The following is a 19,604-nucleotide window of genomic DNA, read 5'->3' as shown; positions in this document are numbered from 1 at the left end:
ATGGGACGTAAAATTCAGTAACTTCAAATCATTTTTTTTCAATTAACAAATAAATTTATCAACAATTATCGGCATCGGTAAAATGTTTTGAAGTGTTGTATTTATAACATTGACAAATGAGTGGTAAAAGTGTATTAAGTAAGATACATCTTTCATATCATAGCAAAATGGAGTACGATGTTATAACTTACTGTAATACACAGAAGTCATCGTGAAATTGAATATAAAGTAATAGCATATATAATAACAAAATTGGATAGAATGTATAAGTTTTATTTGATTTCGAAATTTAAATTTCAACATACTGTATAATAGACAAAGTTAACAGTGAATAAGGCATACTATGTACAGAAAACGCCCAGTCGATTAATTACATAGTAGTGACATCCGCATTCCCATCACGTGGCACTATCCCAGAGTTCCCTTCTCATATGACGTCAAACAAAATGACAAAGTGGTCTGACTATGCACGACAATAACACAACATTTATGACTGATAAGTTAGATCATAAACAACGATGCATTAAAAAGTCCACAGAAGTGTGGAATCGTCTATGACGTCACGCTTACTCAGCAAAGAGTGACGAATACTCTGGAAAATATAAAGAAGGTACATTAAAACACGTTAATAAAGAACGCGCTTACTAAAAATCATTTTTAAAAAGGTACTATGTTTTTGGCAATGGAGGTTTGTAAATCTGTTTGTAAAACAAATTATGCTTTTATCGAAGTAATATTGTTGGTCGCCGGAGGATAGCTATAACCTAAAACAGCCTCCATGTTGCTACCTCATTTCCTCTTACACTCTAAGCCTTGTCGATCACAGTTTAAAGACAAATTTCAAATGAAGTTGAAATAATTGCTGATACGGATTTTACACAATTTCAACTCCATTGCTAATTTACTCGCCGGATTTAGTGCAGATATTAAAACAAAATTCAAATGAGAACTAAAAAATTTACTAATTATATGATTAAGCTAATCATCCTTTGGACAACCGGGCCCAGGTTGTTATCCAGGGGAACAAGAACGTTTTATCACACTAAATACCTACTTAGCAGCCCTATCTTTTCATTAGCAACTCTTGTTATGAAACAATGTCGGACACATATTTTCCCTGTTACCTTTCCAATCCAGCTGTCGGTCGCCGTTGGTATCGGCTCCCATGTAGTACCCGTTAGCCGTCTCTTCTGCTTTCTCCTGACTCATACCGATATTGCGGGCGATGGCGATGAGTTCTTCCTTGGTAACGTACCCGTCCTGGTTAGCATCCTCGAGGTCAAACCATTCCCGGGCCGTCGTGGCACTGTAGTTCGGCGTCGCCATCTCGGTGAGGTAGTCGGGAATGAAGTCAACTTCGCCATCATCTATGGATAATTTTTATACGATTAGGTAGTTATTTAGAAGAAACTCACACTGCAAGCCCGCTATATAACCTTATCAAGCGCATTTGGTATTCATTAGTCTATGGATTGCCAGTTGTTTATTATGACGTTATGATACTGGTGTGCTTCATTAAATTGCCGTCGTCCAGCTGGTATTCATACTCCCATAATTACCAACTGAATGCAGTTCAGTGCTCAAATGAATGCGAATTACATTAGCTTGAGAAGCATGTGTGTCGAAAGTAAGACATTGGAGGTTTAATTTGATCTCGTTTACATGTATTAGGCTTAACAAATAAACAGTTATAGGACGCCCTCTCCCGTATGGTATGTGTTGCGTGAGTGGATATCTGAGTGTTTAGGGAGGCTGCGGTAAATTCGTGTATATCCCATTGTAATAGTTGGACTATTGATCGTTTTATAGCGATACATCACCGAAATATATCGTCAACAAATCACACACACACACATACTTACCGTTAGTGTCTCGTCTGAGGAGGAAGCTCTGGACCTGGTCGTCTGTGACTTTGTTGTTGTACTTCTGGAGGTAGTGTTTGATTTCGTCAAATGAAGCCTTGCCATCGTTGTTATGATCGATGAAAGTGGAAAATTGCTCCTTGTAGGCTGAGGGAAAGATCATTTTAAAAAAAACCACAATGAATCACAGCAAGTATGAATTACAATTATATTTTATGTAACTAGTATTGCACTTTAAGTCTTCCGTATTGATAATAGATCATTTGAAAATTAATGTATCCTCGAAAAAATAATACTATGATTCCAACAGCCCGCTAAATGCACGAACTGAAATTGTATCAAACATTAATAAGTTTATTGCATATCATCATTCTCTGTTTATACAAAGGTAATATTGGCTAATTTGTTGTCAAAATTTTAACAGATCTAGGATATATTGCATGGTAGTTGGAAAAACATTGACTTTCTGTTGGTTTTACGGTATCCATTACGCAACGGACAGGATTCAGGTCTATTTACACATGTACTAACCTTCTAGCTGGTCGAGGCCGAAGCAAATCTGAAAAAATCAAACAATCTAAATGAATGTGAATATTATAACCATCTATGTTTGTAGTTGGCAGTTATGATATTTGTATTTAAAGGTGCTCCACCGTCGACAGAGCGTAAATGGTATTCATCATTAGAACAATAATTGGTGTTTAATCATGTATATATATATATGTCTAATTAACACAAAAAATAATATAAAATCATTTATTTTGCCTTTGGTGCATGCACAATCAGTACTTCATTCCATATAGGATATAGTGCAACGGATTTTTTTCGGGATGCAATTAATTATTTTTTTATATTTTTAATTTGAAGTAAAATCAAAAGCTCAAACTTTTCAATGGTGGTAATGGTGAAAAGTAAGTAGCTTTTGTAACTGAAGAAAAATACTTAATCCTTTACCCCTGTTTTTGATAGCGAAAAATACCAATTGTCAGCGGTGGAGCATCTTTTTAAAAAGTTTATATTGATTCAAATCCATACCAAAGAAGAGACAAACAATACAAATTAATGGCTCTTAAGCCAATGAAAGTAAAAATATATCAGTTTACAGCAGAGTGCTTAACGGTTTTTTTTTTTTTAATTTGAATTTCATTTTTGCCAAATGTGAAGATGTTTTTTTCCTATCTTGAATATTGCAATATTGCAGCACCTGATTTACGGAGGGAAAGACTGATGCTGGTTCCGGAGCTTGTTGTTGACGTTTACGTAACTTTTCCAATCCTTTCAGAACACCCTGGTTGAACAGGTTGGCCAGTGTGGTAGCCATAGTCTGTTGAAGGATGGCTATTGTGAGCACAACTGTCCAATAAATCCACGTCTGCATCATTGTTCTGGGTCTGTTAAAAACGAAAAACATATTATTGAATAAGACTGTATCATGTCTTTACATTTCTTACATCGTAACTATCGACCCCGATATTGTCAGTGTTTGTAGATGTAGTTGAAATTAAGTTATAGCAAAGAATGTTTGCAATTATTTTGTAATAACTTTGGTACAACAGTTGTTGAAAGTTGACACTTGTAAACATGCCTTCATTTTTAAACTAGTCGTCATAGAAGGTACGATTATTGTTGAAGGGAAGTCGGAAAGTTCATGATCCGTTCTCGGAAGAGTTTGGAGCGACGTTACGGTAGTCACATGACGTTTTCGGCAATGACGTTACAATGTCGGCTAACTTCGGCTTGTTAACTAAATGGGACCCACCTAGCAATCTTCAATATTTATTTGATTTTGAATCATTATCGCTCATCTTCAATTCAATTTAGTCCTGTCTGTGCATGATTTACAACAGAATTTTTTTTTCAAAATTCTACTAAATCATGATCAAAATAAAACAGATACGGATATTTGGACTTTATTGCTCTGTTTTCCGTATTTGCATGTTACAGAGCTATCTGCCCTTGCGGGCATGTATTGATTATGACGTCATCTTCTTCCGATCATAACGTCATGCTTTTTACATACAAAATAATGACGTTGCAATAGATAACTATCCGCAAGGGAGGCAACTCTTTAATATGTAAGGACGGAATAAGCAGGGATGGAAAGTAAAACATTTTGTATCTCCCGGTCATACCAATCACCTGTAGCGACCAATAGTGTAAAATATTAAGGGAATCAAATACATATACCGAAGCTACATATCATATTATCTATTCCCATATTGTCTAATTTGTGACCACTTCGTCCATATCTCATACTTGTACACGTTAAATAGCCGTTTTGACTTGTATTATATAAAGCAGGTTATCAAACAAATCCCAGAAGAAAAAAATAAAAAAATAGATGATCTTAGGTATGTTTTTTCTGGTTTGTATGTGACATTGCGATGGCTGGTTTTAATGTAAATTGTGTAAAAAAGTGTGACATAATATAGGTTATGTACAACAAACTAAATTTAAAAAACATTCTCCATTATGCGTTATTCAAAACTATAACTGCCAGTAAAGTTCAGTTCAGTTGGTTGTTATTAAAAAGGGTAAATATTGGTAATGATATTTTGTACCTATATGTATTACTTTTTATCACTTCTTTGCGAGAACAGCATCCGATGTTTACTAATAACGAATCTCAACTACATCTGCATGTTAAAAATCATTAACGAACCTAGCGTGTGTACTTTTTTATCCTTTTATATTGTAAATATCTGTATAAATATAGATGAGATAATTACAATGCTACAGGAGTCTGGACTTTTTGAAGTCTACATGTAAACAGATATAAGAGATAAGTACATGTTCGAAAAGCCACGACCTTATCTTTGTAGCAATTATTTTGATATTACAGTGTTATACCAGACTGGCGGTTCATCACAACTCTTGGTGAGATTCTGTCCCCGTCGGCAGGGCTATCCGACACCTGAAAGGGTCGATCTGACCCAGGGTGACTGGAATTCATGTACAGTATACGTAAGCGATATATACTTGGTGTAAGAAACCATTTCATGGTGAGCCGAATGAAGTACTACAGGAAAAGAATCGATGTGGTTTCATGACATTGGCTATCGACATCTAACATGAGATGAATGCTTTCTTACATGTGTTATAACCTGTTGTGCGTACTCATCCATTTCCATTACATTTAGGTGTCACATCAGTCTGCACAGGTGCGAATTTTCTGTTACGTCATGGGACTATTTACGGAAACGTTTCTACCAATACAAGACTTATAGAGACGCCCCGCCACCGCTTAACTCGATAACGACCAATCGGTTTTCAAATAGAAATATACGTTTACTCCTACACTCCGACTATAGAGTGCCGATTGAATTACCACAAAAACCCATTCGTTGTCCTCTGCCTTTTTGGGCTCGAACATTAATTTTGTTTAAGACAGGAGTCCATAAGAGTTACATGGACTGTGTAATGGATATATATTGTATAGGTAAGGTCAACGACTCGACAATGTATTTTCCTTTAAAAGAAAAAAGTGCATCTGACAAAAGCGTTTACTATGAAACTACAATGTACCTTAATCTAGTACATACATAATGTAACAATCACCCAAAATGGATGACACCTAGCAAAATGTCAACGGTACTGAAATTAAAAATATCAGATAAATATCAATAAATACCAAAATCTTCTAAATTAAAATTCGAGCTGTTGATCTTTACACATGCATGTCGAAATAAGAAAAGAAATTATTCAAAAGAAAAATATTAAGAAGTAGAATAAATATGTTTTGCATCGAATCAATGAAGAAAGAGAAGAATGTTTCTAGGTCAAATAATATTAATTTAAGATATCATATCACATTCAGTAAATCGCAAGTAAAATCAATTTTGTCGAATGGAAATTAGCGAAATTAATTTATATACGATTTTGTCTTAACGTTTCATGTTTTGTATGAAATTGTGTTTTTCTGGCGCGAAATAAGATTACAGGAAGGAACGTTGTTTCCATTCCGAACACAAAACTTTAAAGTGTTGATTACAAGAGGAGATATAAATGATTTGAAAAAAAAATGAAATTATCATCATGATGATATTTGTATCTGATCAATCATATTCCTATTGGAAAATAATCAATTCTTGATTTTTAGTAAGTAATTACACCGATTTAGATATTTAAAGCCCCTAAAGTAAGGTCCCGTTGGCGTTTGTAACGTCGATTCCGATTGGTTGATTCAACGGTGTAATGATTTCACTTTAAAAAAGCCACATTGTTTCATGATATGGAGAGATAACGTACAAATGTGAGGAGCGCGTATACTCAGATGTTTGTGTTACATCTTCATAACATTGTTTGTTCGTTTGATTGATGTATTTATTAACGTCCTATTAACAGCCATGGCCATGTAAAGACGGCCTCCAATGTATGCGGTGTGTAGCATGTGTGAAGTGCGAGGTTCGTGTTTTAGGAGGCTTCGGTATGTTTGTGTTATGTCTTCTTGTATAGTGGAACAACTGCCCTTTTTATAGTGCTTTATCACTGAAGCATGCCACCGAAGGCACCAATCAATACATCCCACCTGGTCGTATTATACTGATAACAGGCGAGGCAGTCGACCCACTCCCTAAATACTTTGTGCTAAGCAGAAACAGAAACTAACACTTTAATAAACTATGGTGTGTCTTGGCCAGGGAACAGAATGAAAAAAATATTAATAAGTAATATATTGTTTAATTGATTTTTTACTGGTGTGTAAATTAGTTTAAAAGGATTAAAAGAAATGTCCATTTCAACAATAAACCTTTCAAAACTCGATGTTAAATATGGTTGCTACGAATCCACTAATATAAGAACAAAGTTTATTCCACACATCACCGTATTAATTGTAACAAAACCTAGCCATTATCATTCATCCTTCTTATAAGTAACTCGATAATTGTAAACTTTGCTTATCGGAATCAACAAGATGAGCAATACAACTGTACGGAAAGCTCTTGAACATAGCATATATAGTATGGTAAGATGTGTCTATTTCTACTGTAAATTACATGCACTCTATTTCTGCGAGATTTCGCAAGATAATTTAAACACAGATTTTGATTGTATTGTTCACATAATCTGCCTGATAGCTAATGACTTTGTAGAGGTATTTTTTTGTGCATTGGCAACTTATACAATATAATCAAGAGCAATTTCGTTTGACTATGCCGAGTAGGAAATCCATTGTGATCCCCGTGACAGAAACTAAAGTCAGGTTGTTGTTGGCGTTGAAGTTCTTTAAAACGTAGGCTGGTGTACTTATGTGTTAAAAAGTATAAAGCATAAGATTTTCTATTTCTTCATTCATTTTTATTGCCCGATAAATCTGAATTAAAAAAAAATGAACTCCTACACATAAAATACTATATGTTGTGCTACATTTACTGTTAACAAATTTCTTTTCACATACACGTTTTTGAGTAATAGAGTGTAAATAACGCGAATTCATGTTTTAGGAAATAGTTGTTTAAAATATCAAAAAATAGTTTCATTTAATATCATATGAAATAAACATTTATAGAAGATAATATATTTCTAATCATCAGATTGTGTACAAAAGTCCTTCATCGCAAATTTGATTATTTTGCATACGTTGCAACTGACGTCAAACATTTCATACACGAACATAACACAGTTTACAGCATGTGATTTCACCTGGATATGACCTAAAACTATACTGTGGCAATACTCCTGCTATCTCTGGGAGTAGACTTTTGGTCTATTTTACTAGCATTAAACTGAAATATTAGTCTGGCCATGAGACCCATATATTTTGATAAGAATTAATCCGCTGAATCCCAATACTTCTGATCACCTTCCGATACCTTCATTATTTTCCCAACCCAGCAAATAGAACAGGCCAATATTTAGAGACCGTCTTCATTCTGTGAAGTAGACTCTGGGTTCTGTCCCCTGATACTTGACAACACATAGTATATAAACTCGATAGTTTATCTCCTGCTTAGCGCTCATCACGAAAGGAGTGGGACGACTGGTTTTTTTCGTTGTCAGTATGCTGTGACCGGGTTGGATGGGTTGAATGTTGTTTTCAGCGGCATGCTTCAGTAATATAGCACTTTAAAAAGGAAAATAATTCCAACATACAATAAGACGAAACACGAATATGCCACAGTCTCCTAAAACAGGTATTTCGTATTTCAGACACGCAAAATACTACATAAATGACAGACCATTCTTAAATGACTATGATTGTTACTATGGCGTATTATAATAAATCAAACAAAACCAACGTACACAGAATCGGTCAGGAAATAGAACCCAGATCTTTCATCACAGGACAGAACGCTTAACAAGAGACGGTTGTGTCAGAGGTGACAGGCCGAATAGAAAATATAATATGTCACATTAAATTGTTTATTATGTGTACAGCAGGTAGATGCTACTGATCCACTTACACCCAAACAGATTTGAATTTTTGAGTACTTATGGCATGATCGTAAAAGACGACTAACTTTAAGCTCTAATTTTCTTTCTAACTTACTTTCTTTTTCCTAACGTCTCCCTTGATACCACATTTGGTCTTCGGTTTAACGCTCGCCAAAGTGAGGAAGGCTCCGAGTTCTGTCCGCTGACTTAAATACACCATAGTCTAGATTATCTCCTGCTTAGCACTCAGAATGAAATGAGTTGGTCGACTAGTTTACCCGTTGTCAGTATAATGTGACAGATCTGGATGAGTTGTTTTGTGTCTTCGGCGGCATGTCTCAGTGAAATAGCACTATAAGACGGGCAAGAGTTACACTATGTAAAGGAGACACAAAGCATAACGCATACTGACATCCACAAACAATGCTCTCACATGGACGACTGGACGATAAACATTAACCAACCAATCATTACGCAGTATTATGTTGATAATTCTAATATGCTTAAACAAAATTTCATCAATTGCAAAATATATAGTCTTTCTTAAAAAATCCGAATTTTAGAAATTGCAAATGAAGACAGCATATCAAATCTGTAACTCGTTACACAAAAACTATACAGTAAATAAGATGCTGATGCTGTCGTGAGTACAATGCAGCATCGTTGCATTCCATATTTTATAATATACCAACACCAAATAATGGCTGTCAAACTTGAAATCCGTAAAATTAAAAGAGAACAAGATAGTACCGCTCTCTTACCTAGCTGTAATTGCCGGATGTCACGGGACGAGTCCACTACAGCATTATATTAATGGTACAATTTGATTAGAACCACTTATTACGGATCCAATAAAGCGATCATGGAATCGTACAAGTAGATTAGGTACGATTGAGGTCAATATTGAAGCACAATCCGACAATAGTCAGACGTGGCAAAACAAATAGGTATATTAATGGAGTAAAGATTTACAGAGACAATGTCAGAAGGAACTGCAAATTACAAATAGGGTAGGATTCATACCAATCTGATTGAAATACATATCCTTATTACTAAGTTAGATAAGATGATCTGAGAAAATCCCATTAGGGGTCATGTCCAGGTGACCTATTGAAATTGCCAATCAAATTGCTGCTGGCAAAATTTTGACAGTTAATTTCAGGGGACGAAATAGTTTGAAAATCTGTCAGAATAATTTCCGTGTACATAGTCATCTCGGCCAAAGATCACAACAAAGCTAATTGTATATGTATGTTGGGGCGAAATGACATTGTCAATTGATATTGCAACGTGCAGAAAATGCATTTTATCTGAATTACACGTGGTATAAAGGTCATCTAAACATGACCCTTAATGGGATATTCTCAGATCCTCTATTGAACGGAGTGGTTATAAGGATCTGTATTTCAATCAGATTGGATTCATACATAAAATGGAAACTATAAAACCGTTAGCAGAGAAATGTTATTAGAAAGAGTTTGGAGTTACAAAGCAATGTTTAGTACACAAGGTGCATATTGACTTTAAAATAATGAAAATCAGTACATACTTGGCATTTTATCCGTCGTGAATCGTATAGCTTTTTAATGCCGTGAATAAATACATCTCCATTTTGACTTCATTCTAGAAAAAATATATCATCATAACATTTCGGACTTAGCGATAAGCGTAGATGATATTTAACTATTACAGACTTATTTTTCTCGTGGATTTAATCTTTGCAACATCATTAATATCAACCGAAATCACGATGATACTCCTACAAGTAAATGGTAATACAGTACCGTTTAATGCTTACCATCAGAATTTTTTTTTTATAAAAGATCTAATAATTTCAGTTTCAAAGTCTATTTGAAACTGTGCGCTACAAGTGTTACATTGCCGGCGAATTGAAATTTTATCAGGAACAGATTTATTAGTATTTGTCTTCAGTTACCAAAAGTTACTTCCTATACATCATAACCATCATTTGAGATATTACTTCAAACTCATAGTATCTAAAATATTTAATTGCATCTCGAAAAAAAATCGATGGCACTATTCCCTAAGTACTGATTACTGAGACAACAAATTATTGTATGTGTCTTTTTGTGTTAATTAGACATATATACACTTTTAAACAGTATTTTTGACCAAACTTATAAATATTGCTTATGCTCTGTCGGCGATGGGTTATCTTTAAAAGTATTATACAAAAAACGCTGTATATCTAGCAAAAGCAACTTAATACGAGGAGATACATTCTTCGGTTCATTTATCAAAAAAAGGTAAAATCTGATTTTTTTTTTAAATATTGAGAATAAATGTGAATAGTAAGATTGTTTCACCTTGTTTAATGCACGTTATCTTCCATGGACTTGGTTTGTATGTTAACTTTTTTCATACCACACTTAAATGTAATTTAACGCATACTCGGAAATATTATCATAAGGCTTGTTCCTTTTGATAGTTAATATGTCAGGTATATGTGTTTTCTTCATAATAATGTAATCATGCTGTTTACAGTAATTGTTAAACGTATAACTGAAAAGAACTACAACGAAACAAATTATTGTTAATTAAGACGATCAAAGAAAATAATAATTAAAATCTACATTATGTAATTAACGAAGTTTATCAGCTTAAGTGGAAAGTAACCAATCGAAACTTTGACGAATGAAAATGTTTTTCAGACTAAAACACTTTAGATTAAATGATTTAAAAAGTAACATCTCATGCTTGTTTGTGCTATGCCATTATTCTCGCCTACGAAATCATGTCAAGGTCTAATGTCTATTTTAGATAGCACTTAACAAAACTGTTTAGATTTTACGACAGTTAACTTTTTATGAGCCACGTATTTTGTAGCAATACAAAGATGTTGGATAGATAAGCATTGGCACAGAAAGGTCTCGGATAAAAATATCCTAAATAAGAGACCGTTGATTTTGCCTATTAACGTCTTTGAAAAGAAACATAATTACTCAAACATAGTATGCACTTGTTAATTAATTATTAATTAACTCACCATTTCTTTATAAGCTATAACTGTTGAACCTCAAAATATGTTTATAGAGAGGTTTACTGTTTCTGGCGTTCAATAGCTCATGTCCAATGAACGGACACAAATGTAAGTGGCGAAAATTACTATGGTCTGCTCCATATTGTTAAGTGTCTGTAGTAACATCAAACTTGACCTACATATACCGTTATAAGATCTAGATTCTCGATTAGTGAGTGAAAAATATAAAATGAAAGAAGTTGAAATATTCAGTATTCTCTTCTAATTACCAAACGTTGGTCAAACAATAAAATCTGCTAAAACGTTTTTTTCCTTAATTACTCTGTTCTTCCTAACCTTTTCTATTGTAGTGAATTTGAGAAAAGCAATGCATTTGGCCTGCGATCTTAGACTTGTTTGTTTATTTGTTTGATTAATTAACGTCCTATTAACAGCTGTGGTCATGTAAGGACGGCCTCCCATGTATGTGGTATGTTGCGTGTATGTGCGAGGTGCGTGTTTTGGGAGACTGCGGTATGTTTGTGTTGTGTCTTCTTGTATAGTGGAATTGTTGCCCTTTTTATAGTGCTATATCACTGAAGCATGCCGCCGAAGACACCAAGCAACACTACCCACCCGGTCACATTATACTGACAACGGGCAAACCAGTCGTCCCACTCCCGTTATGCTGAGCGCTAAGTAGGAGCAGAAACTCTTATTGACTCTGGTGTGTCTCGGCCAGGGGTAGAACCCAGAGCCTTCCTCACAGGGGCGACCTTATACACCTTATATTCTATAAAAATGGCGGTATGTGTTCCTGATTAACGCGTAACACTTATGGAGTGAGACGACTAATTCATCACTGTCAGTATGATATGGCCAGGTGCGATGTATATGGCAATATACGGCTATGAGGTAGCATTATAAAATTACCCACAATATTCCTTTTTACAAGGAATGACAACACGACCGTATCACAGTCTCCGAAAGCACACTAGAAAGCAACACATGCAATAATATTACGCAACAGCGGGTGTTGTCCTTAAATCACCTTAGCTGAGCCTGTTTGTGGTTGTCATACAAGCAACATAATGTTCACTGCCCCACTTTTGGTCTTACATTGAACTTGCGAACTATGGGGAATACTATGGGTTCCGGTGTTTTTCTCCTGTTTAACCTTCAGCATAAAGAGTGAGTGGGATGATACATTTAGTGTTGTCAGTATAATGTGATAGAACGGTTGCTGTTGTTCAGTTAGACTGATTATACGTACCCGAACTACTATACCTCATGGCATTTGTATCGGTCTTAAAGTCGTTTGAGCTACAATAATGCAGCTGTTGTTTAGTGTACTTCTGCTGTAAAAATAGCTCTATGAATTGGTCAAAAGTTTCCATAGTAATAGAGCACATAACACGAACATACCGCATCCTCCTGAAATGCATATGCAACTGTGATGCCACCAAGAACTTGTCATGGCCGGCATTGGACTTCAAATATAATCAACCAGCTCAAAAATTTCAATTTCAACTTGAATTAGGATAAATTATATCAAAAAGGAAAATGCAAGATATTATTCAAATATTACATGATTTGCTTAATCTGCAGACTGCAATAATGTTTTACCTGGAAAGATTGGCTGAGCCAAACAATATCATGTGACCTTGGTTTAATTTGAGTTCCAATAAACAACTGACTTTGAATCTGATAATTCTTTGTTTTTAATTGTATCCCAAAAGATTGATTGAAATACACGCTTTAAATGTTTCTTTCACATGGACAGAAACCCAATAAAAACGTCTTAGAGTTTTTCTATCATGAAATATATGTGAGTTCCTGGGGAGTATTTTATTAGGATGCTGACTTCAGAGATACGTCTGTTTTGAGCGAACAGGTTTTTTTTTTTTTACACCGGAATCAAGATTCCACTTTTAATTTACAAAGTGCTTTGACCTTAGCGACAATCTTCTAAGCAAAATTGAAACAGTCTCTGTATTCACTGTAGGTATCAAATGTTTTATATTATGCATACTCGAGTCTTTGTCTTTCGTTTTGTAGTATCAAGTCCATGCTTTACAAACACACGAAGAATGAAAGAATTGAAAGTCTACGACTGAATTTATTTTATTATAAAAATAAGTTTAAGCCATGAAATTAATGTCAGATTAGTACCTTATTGAATTATTTAAATTAAATTCTAAGCAATATTCTTAATTTTTTGTTGTTGGGTATATCAAATCATAAAATAAAAAAAAATAAAAAAAGGACGGACATTCTTTTTCATCAACGCTGTGATGTCCTATTTTAGTGGCATAATAAGTTAATAGTGTTAGTCAATGTGTTACGTGCTGAAGTTATCCCTAAATGTAAGATCATCGATTTTATAATTAAAGATAATCAATTTTACAGAAATACAAACGTAATAACGATATACCAGGTAAACTTATATCCTTAATATAAAAAAAACCAGTGAAACTTTGCTATGATTAATCCCATGTTGCCAGACGAAATAATTCGTTATCACAAAAAATCGCTATTGAGTTTCTTAAACTATAAGTTAATTAAAATCATAGGCTGATTGGACAACTCACAAATTTCAATGTAGACTAATAGAATCTTGCATGGGTTTGTCAAGTGGACAGGGATATCTCAACCCGAGTGAAAGATTTTGGCTGGTCAACCCGAGGCTTGCCGAGGATTGACGGCCGATATCTTTCACGGGGGTTGAGATATTCCTGTCCACTTGACAGACCCATGTTTGATTCTTTTCTGCCATATTTAGTAGAAAACAGACGAAATCCCTGTTGGTTTATGCAGGAACGTCGTTATGCGTCAAAACTGATGACGTCATCTACAATGCACTCCGCGGTTATGCCGCATGTATTGATGACGTCAAGTACTTGTCTAGCGCGTGTGAGCTGTCTTACACGCCTCTGTGTAAGACAGAGTTATCTTTTCTCTAGCAACCACGGGATATCCCTGTGAAGTATGGGAAAAAAATGTCTTCTTTGACAGATATTCCATTTTCGACTACACGTCACCATGAGCAAAAAGTCAAGTTAGAGAGATCGAGGCCGCGGTGACTGAGTGGTTAATATATCCCGACATATTATCTCAAAAACCTCTGTCTGGTAGCGAGTTCGAATCCCATGTGGGGCAGTTGCTGACCAGTTTCTGACCGCCGGTCGGTGGTATTTTTTCGGGTATCACGGCTTTCTCCCACCAACAAACCTAGCACGTCCTTAAATGACCCTCGCTGTTAAGAGGACGTTAAAATAATAATACCAAAGTCAAGTTAGATTCGACCCCGATATAGTAAGTATGTGGTGATGTAGTTGAAATTCAGTTTTGTCAAAGAATATCTATAGTGAATTCTTAATAACTTTGGTACAGCAGCAGTCGATAATTATAAACATGCCCTCATTTTAAACTGGTCGCCATAGAAGTTACGATTATTGCCGAAAGGAAGTCGGAAAGTTCATGACCCGTTCTCGGAAGAGTTCGGATAGACGTTACGCAGTTACGATAGTCACATGACGTTATCGGCAACGACGTTACAATGTCGGCTAACTTCGGCTTGTTTGACTAAATTGGATCCACCTAGCGATTTTCATTATTTATTTGTGGTTTATCAAAATTTTCTGAATCATTTCCGCTCACCTATACTTCGATTTAGTCCTGTCTCTGCATGATTTACAATATGAAATCATTTAAATCATGAAAGAAATATGACAGATACATATATTGGGAATTAAATTGAACACCTATTTGATCGTATCTGATTTTCTATCGATTGATTCTCTTTTTACGCCCCAAGTTTACATCAAGGCAACATCAAACATTTTCTGGTTTTTTTTTTTTTTTATTTCAATAAAATTTTCAAAATTGTATGTTCTCGGCAGTTTAATAAAAATTACGTAATTAAGTTATATATTTATAATCCAACTTTCACGTACGAAGTGCTTTCACGAATTTCGTGATCATTGCTCTCTACAAGTTTATACAAATATCGCTTTTAATAATAGATATTTCCATTTAGTTTTTAAATCCACGAAAGCTAAAATTTGCGAAAATGTTTCTAAAAAAAACCGCGAAATACAGTAACGGCGAAAGAAAGTTGGTTTATAGTATAGCTATCTTCTTTGAGTTCAGTTGAACCTACACCATCTTTCAAACAAAAATAAATATCCCAATGCATTTTTCTATAATCTACAACCTAAAATCAATTTATCTACCCATACGACTAAACTTCACTTCTCCCACAAACACGGACAATATATTAAAGAAATCAACTCGAAATAGTTACAATCAAATATAAATCACAAAATTTAATCAGCTTTGAATTCGGTAGGTGTCATAATACAGATTTAGAATCGAACTTAATTTGTGCTATGTAAAATTTTCTGTTAAACGTTCCTATATAGTAGACTTTAATTATGTCAATGTAATTATAGTATGCTTCCAACATGTCGGAATACAGAACCATGTATATCTAAAGGTCTGTTAACGTTCCGGAAAAAAAGTTTCTTTAAAACAAAAAAACTACATAAGAAAATTTATATCGACAGCCTAAGATGAAGTTACTACAAATGCAAATTTCCCTGCGTAACCTATGTATGCTAATAGTGAAGATTCATTTAGCAGTTTTGCCGTCTGACGCAGTGATAAACAACTAACGTGCCATAATAAGGACGACGACGGGAAACTTAATAAGACCCGCGTTAAAAAATAATATTCAAGTATTTTTTAATGAAAGTATTCGGAAGGTGATGGTAAGTGTAGCATTAATATTAAGTTAATAACTTTTGTGACTCTGCGAAATTATCAATCTCGATTAACAATCCCATTTTAAAAATTACAAGCCGTTTCCGAAAGGTAGTGGGCCTTTAATGTTTAGTGTATGGCAATCATATTCATTTACCATACATTTCCTTAGGAAGCGATATTAGGCTATGTATTGCCAGAGGCCTTTGATAAAACTAAGTTATTAATCAAAAGTAAGCTATATGCAATACATTAATACCATCCTAACAATCCCCATAACCATTTGTTAATTCTTGATTATGATTTAAGTTAGACAATGTACCAACATGATTCATAATTGAAATATGAAACAATTTCAGTATGATGTGATAACATGTAGTAATCAAGAAAACCAATAACTATATCATTGCGCGACAGACACTTTTCTAATCTAATAAACCTATATAATTGCTACACCAATTAATGTCACCTTTATGACACCATCAAATTTGTATTACATTTCTCCCGAAAAAAAGTAATGTGCGAGTGGAACCGATTCTCAATGAAAAATAAAGATATCGTTAACGCACTGCAAAAATACATTTTCGCGTAACAAATGTACACTTAGTTTGATTGTCATTCTTTTTCTAGCAAAAAATAAATAAATAAAAGTAACCAATATCATTGCGAATCTAGTTAAATAAAATGCATTAAGTTAATTAAAATCAATGATTAGTGTTAGGAGCCAGACCTACCTTTCGCTGTCCGGTGGTACTATCCTTGCGTTCTGTGGGAGACTGACTGGCCGATTGCCTGATATCTCTCAGTAGTCCCTTTACTTGCGCCTAGCTACTGTCCAACGTCTCCCGAGCTCTTTGTGTTCAGCTGTTAGTATTCACAGCTCGCTTTCATCTCTCTGTGGATATTGGCAGCACATTCTCCTATCGGCTAGAACTTATTGTTCCGCCAACTCCTCGTGCCCACCACTTTCAATACATCACGTGACCTTTTGGGTAAGAATTCTATTAAATTTATTATAATTTCTTACGGCAAAAACTATTCGTCATCGCTGTAAGTCAAGCTGTTCTCTATATAAAAGAACAAATGACGTAACAAAGTGTGTTTTTCTTTATTTTATTTATTACAATTCTTCTTGTTTTTCAAAATGAATTACGACAGACAATCTATATATTACAAATAAATTACATTAAGATCCTATATAAAATGTTATAGGATATATGTTTTACTATGTTATCTACCCATATATGGCATACACCGCAATTCCAATTCTATAAAAGTGTTATATATATCACCTTACCTACATTTTCCACATCTATCTTTATTCAACAACATCCTTTGATAATGACTCTCCTCTATATTTCTAAATGCATCGGATCTTTTCTAGATTACGATGATTATGATGGTCAATCATTCCTAGGTTATTGTGATTTTGCAATTTTCACATAGTACATTAGTAATAATATCCTTATACTTTTTTTTCTTTGGCTTTCGTCTTTATTAGTACTCTGCAGTATATATCGACTGCTTGTCTGGAGGAATAGTCAACTCTAGTAAGAGTCATACTATTTACGGCATTTTACCCTTCTAAACCATCTAAAATGATAAGTGGAAATACAATATGTGATAAAGCTACTGTTGAAAAGTTTGAAAGACCAATGTATGTTACATGTACATGATACACATATTATCAGAAACGTTACGAAACGGCAAAACTTGCAGACCCAGTACATTCCTTTATCGAATAATTTATTAAATCATATGTACAATTTGCTCTAAGGTTGTTAACATTAAACGTGACTGAACGACTTTGTGATAATCGTTTGACAATAATGGATGGTTATTCAACGTTAACTATAGAAATTTCACATAAATCATTTGATTTACCAGTTCCTTAATTCTTCAAACTGTTACAAAACTCTGATAAAAATACCAAAGTGACATGAATTTGTACAAGTAGACTTTTTATACGAGATCTTAATTAAAAAAATCGCAAAGAATTATATTATATAGAGTATGCATTGCGTGTGATTAGAGTATGAAAACATATTAATTTAATGTTGAAATTATCTTTTTCACAAATATCACCTAAACCATACCCTTTAGAGAGTGATTCGTGGTTAAGGTAAAAGTTAATATTAAACACAGGTGAATTGTGACTTTCATCGTTGAATTTATCAGTGTCATGTCTACATGATAAACATACCATATTTTGTAAAAGCTTAGGAAAAAAGATTTGGTATTAATAGACGCTTCCCAAACAAGTGAACTGTGTTTATCATGCTATTATAACCAAAGGTATTTAACTTTCAAATTTTTAAAGACACGAGCTTTACCAAGTATATTTTCTTTTTTAATTACATTGTAATTTACGATAGTTTGTGTATACTTTTATATAAGATAGCAGTCATTCATTGAAGGTTCTGTTTATCCTATAAAACCGTGGTGATCAGTTGTTGTGGGAATCTGATTAAATACTGCATCTTTCAAATCTTTTACCGAAATAGAGATGCAATTATTTGCTTGTTTTAACTTTGAATAAAAAACTACCCTTTATAAAAGCTAAATAAAAATTGCGTTATGAAAACTAGTCGAAAGATATATGCATCATATCAGACGAAAGACTTTATTGATGACCATAAGAGTTGCTGTAGGTGTGTACGATGTCATCATAAACGATAAGCAACTGCTGTAAAGTTTATCAGGTAAAATTTCCATTGTAATTTTTTTTTTTTGGATAAAATAATTTACGGTTGTTTCATTGACACAAAAGTGTATATTTTATATCATCTGAACCAAAGACGTGAACATGTGTATTTACAGTGACAACGTAAGTAACTGGTATGCAATAAAGTCGTGTGTAATCATGGTTGTGGTTTTTGTGGTCGTTTTCCTGAAAATTGGCGTCCAGATTATCATAACCGCTACAATTTGTATTAGATATCATGGAATTTTAATGCATTCCATGATAACTCGATTATTAAGATAATTCTGTGAACTGTTACCTAAATTAGAAGAAGTGCACATTCTGCTAGGCAAATTGACCCCCCTCAAGGAAAAAGCTGTTTTCTATTGATCAGGCTTAATATCAGATCAATCCTGATGTGATCAGCCTAGAACACAACTGATCCTCCTTGAGTAGTTCTTAGGTGTACTTATCCATACTGACGCTGAGTCGGAATGTCCATCGTTCACTGCCTGTTTATTTACGTAATGTAAGTTATCGATCGTTGTTGAATGATCAATATCCCATGGTATTGTAATGATATTATGATAGATATGGGAAGGAATAATGTCGATTATATCGGGCAAAACGAGTGTACATGTACATATTGGTACGAGATTGATTAATTGATTATGATTTTTTATTAAATGTTATTTAATGATTCTATGTACCCAAGTTTACCATTGCATCTAAACGATATTTTGAAGCAAAAGTGATATTTTGTGTTCAGAATCGATTCTGATCTCGATCGATCTCATAAAATGTTTTAAATAGGTTATTTTAATTGTTTACTAACATGTGCAATCGGTTGATCATCGTTTGATAAAACGTCTTCAATTGCAATCTTATATATATCAAGCATGTATGTACTTGAAATGTAGCACAAGAAGGCGACAGGAAT

The 19,604-nt window shown here is 34.2% G+C and overlaps 1 protein-coding gene across 1 annotated transcript; it reads right to left on the bottom strand.

The window, feature by feature from the left end:
* Positions 1-257: 257 nt before the first annotated feature.
* LOC138308254 (uncharacterized) lies at positions 258-3,390 on the bottom strand. The gene is made up of 5 exons (XM_069249245.1): positions 3,067-3,390; positions 2,394-2,421; positions 1,863-2,009; positions 1,125-1,367; positions 258-592 (listed from the first exon to the last, which is right to left on the bottom strand). The coding sequence occupies exons 1-5, from the start codon at positions 3,271-3,273 to the stop codon at positions 567-569; spliced, it is 651 nt and encodes a 216-aa protein (XP_069105346.1). The 5' UTR covers positions 3,274-3,390; the 3' UTR covers positions 258-566.
* Positions 3,391-19,604: the final 16,214 nt, after the last annotated feature.

This window comes from Argopecten irradians, chromosome 14 (genome assembly GCF_041381155.1).
Source record: "Argopecten irradians isolate NY chromosome 14, Ai_NY, whole genome shotgun sequence".
In the NCBI taxonomy this organism is placed as follows: domain Eukaryota; kingdom Metazoa; phylum Mollusca; class Bivalvia; order Pectinida; family Pectinidae; genus Argopecten; species Argopecten irradians.
The sequence above is the reverse complement of the archived record's forward strand: the minus strand, read 5'-3'. Positions and strand labels throughout refer to the sequence as shown.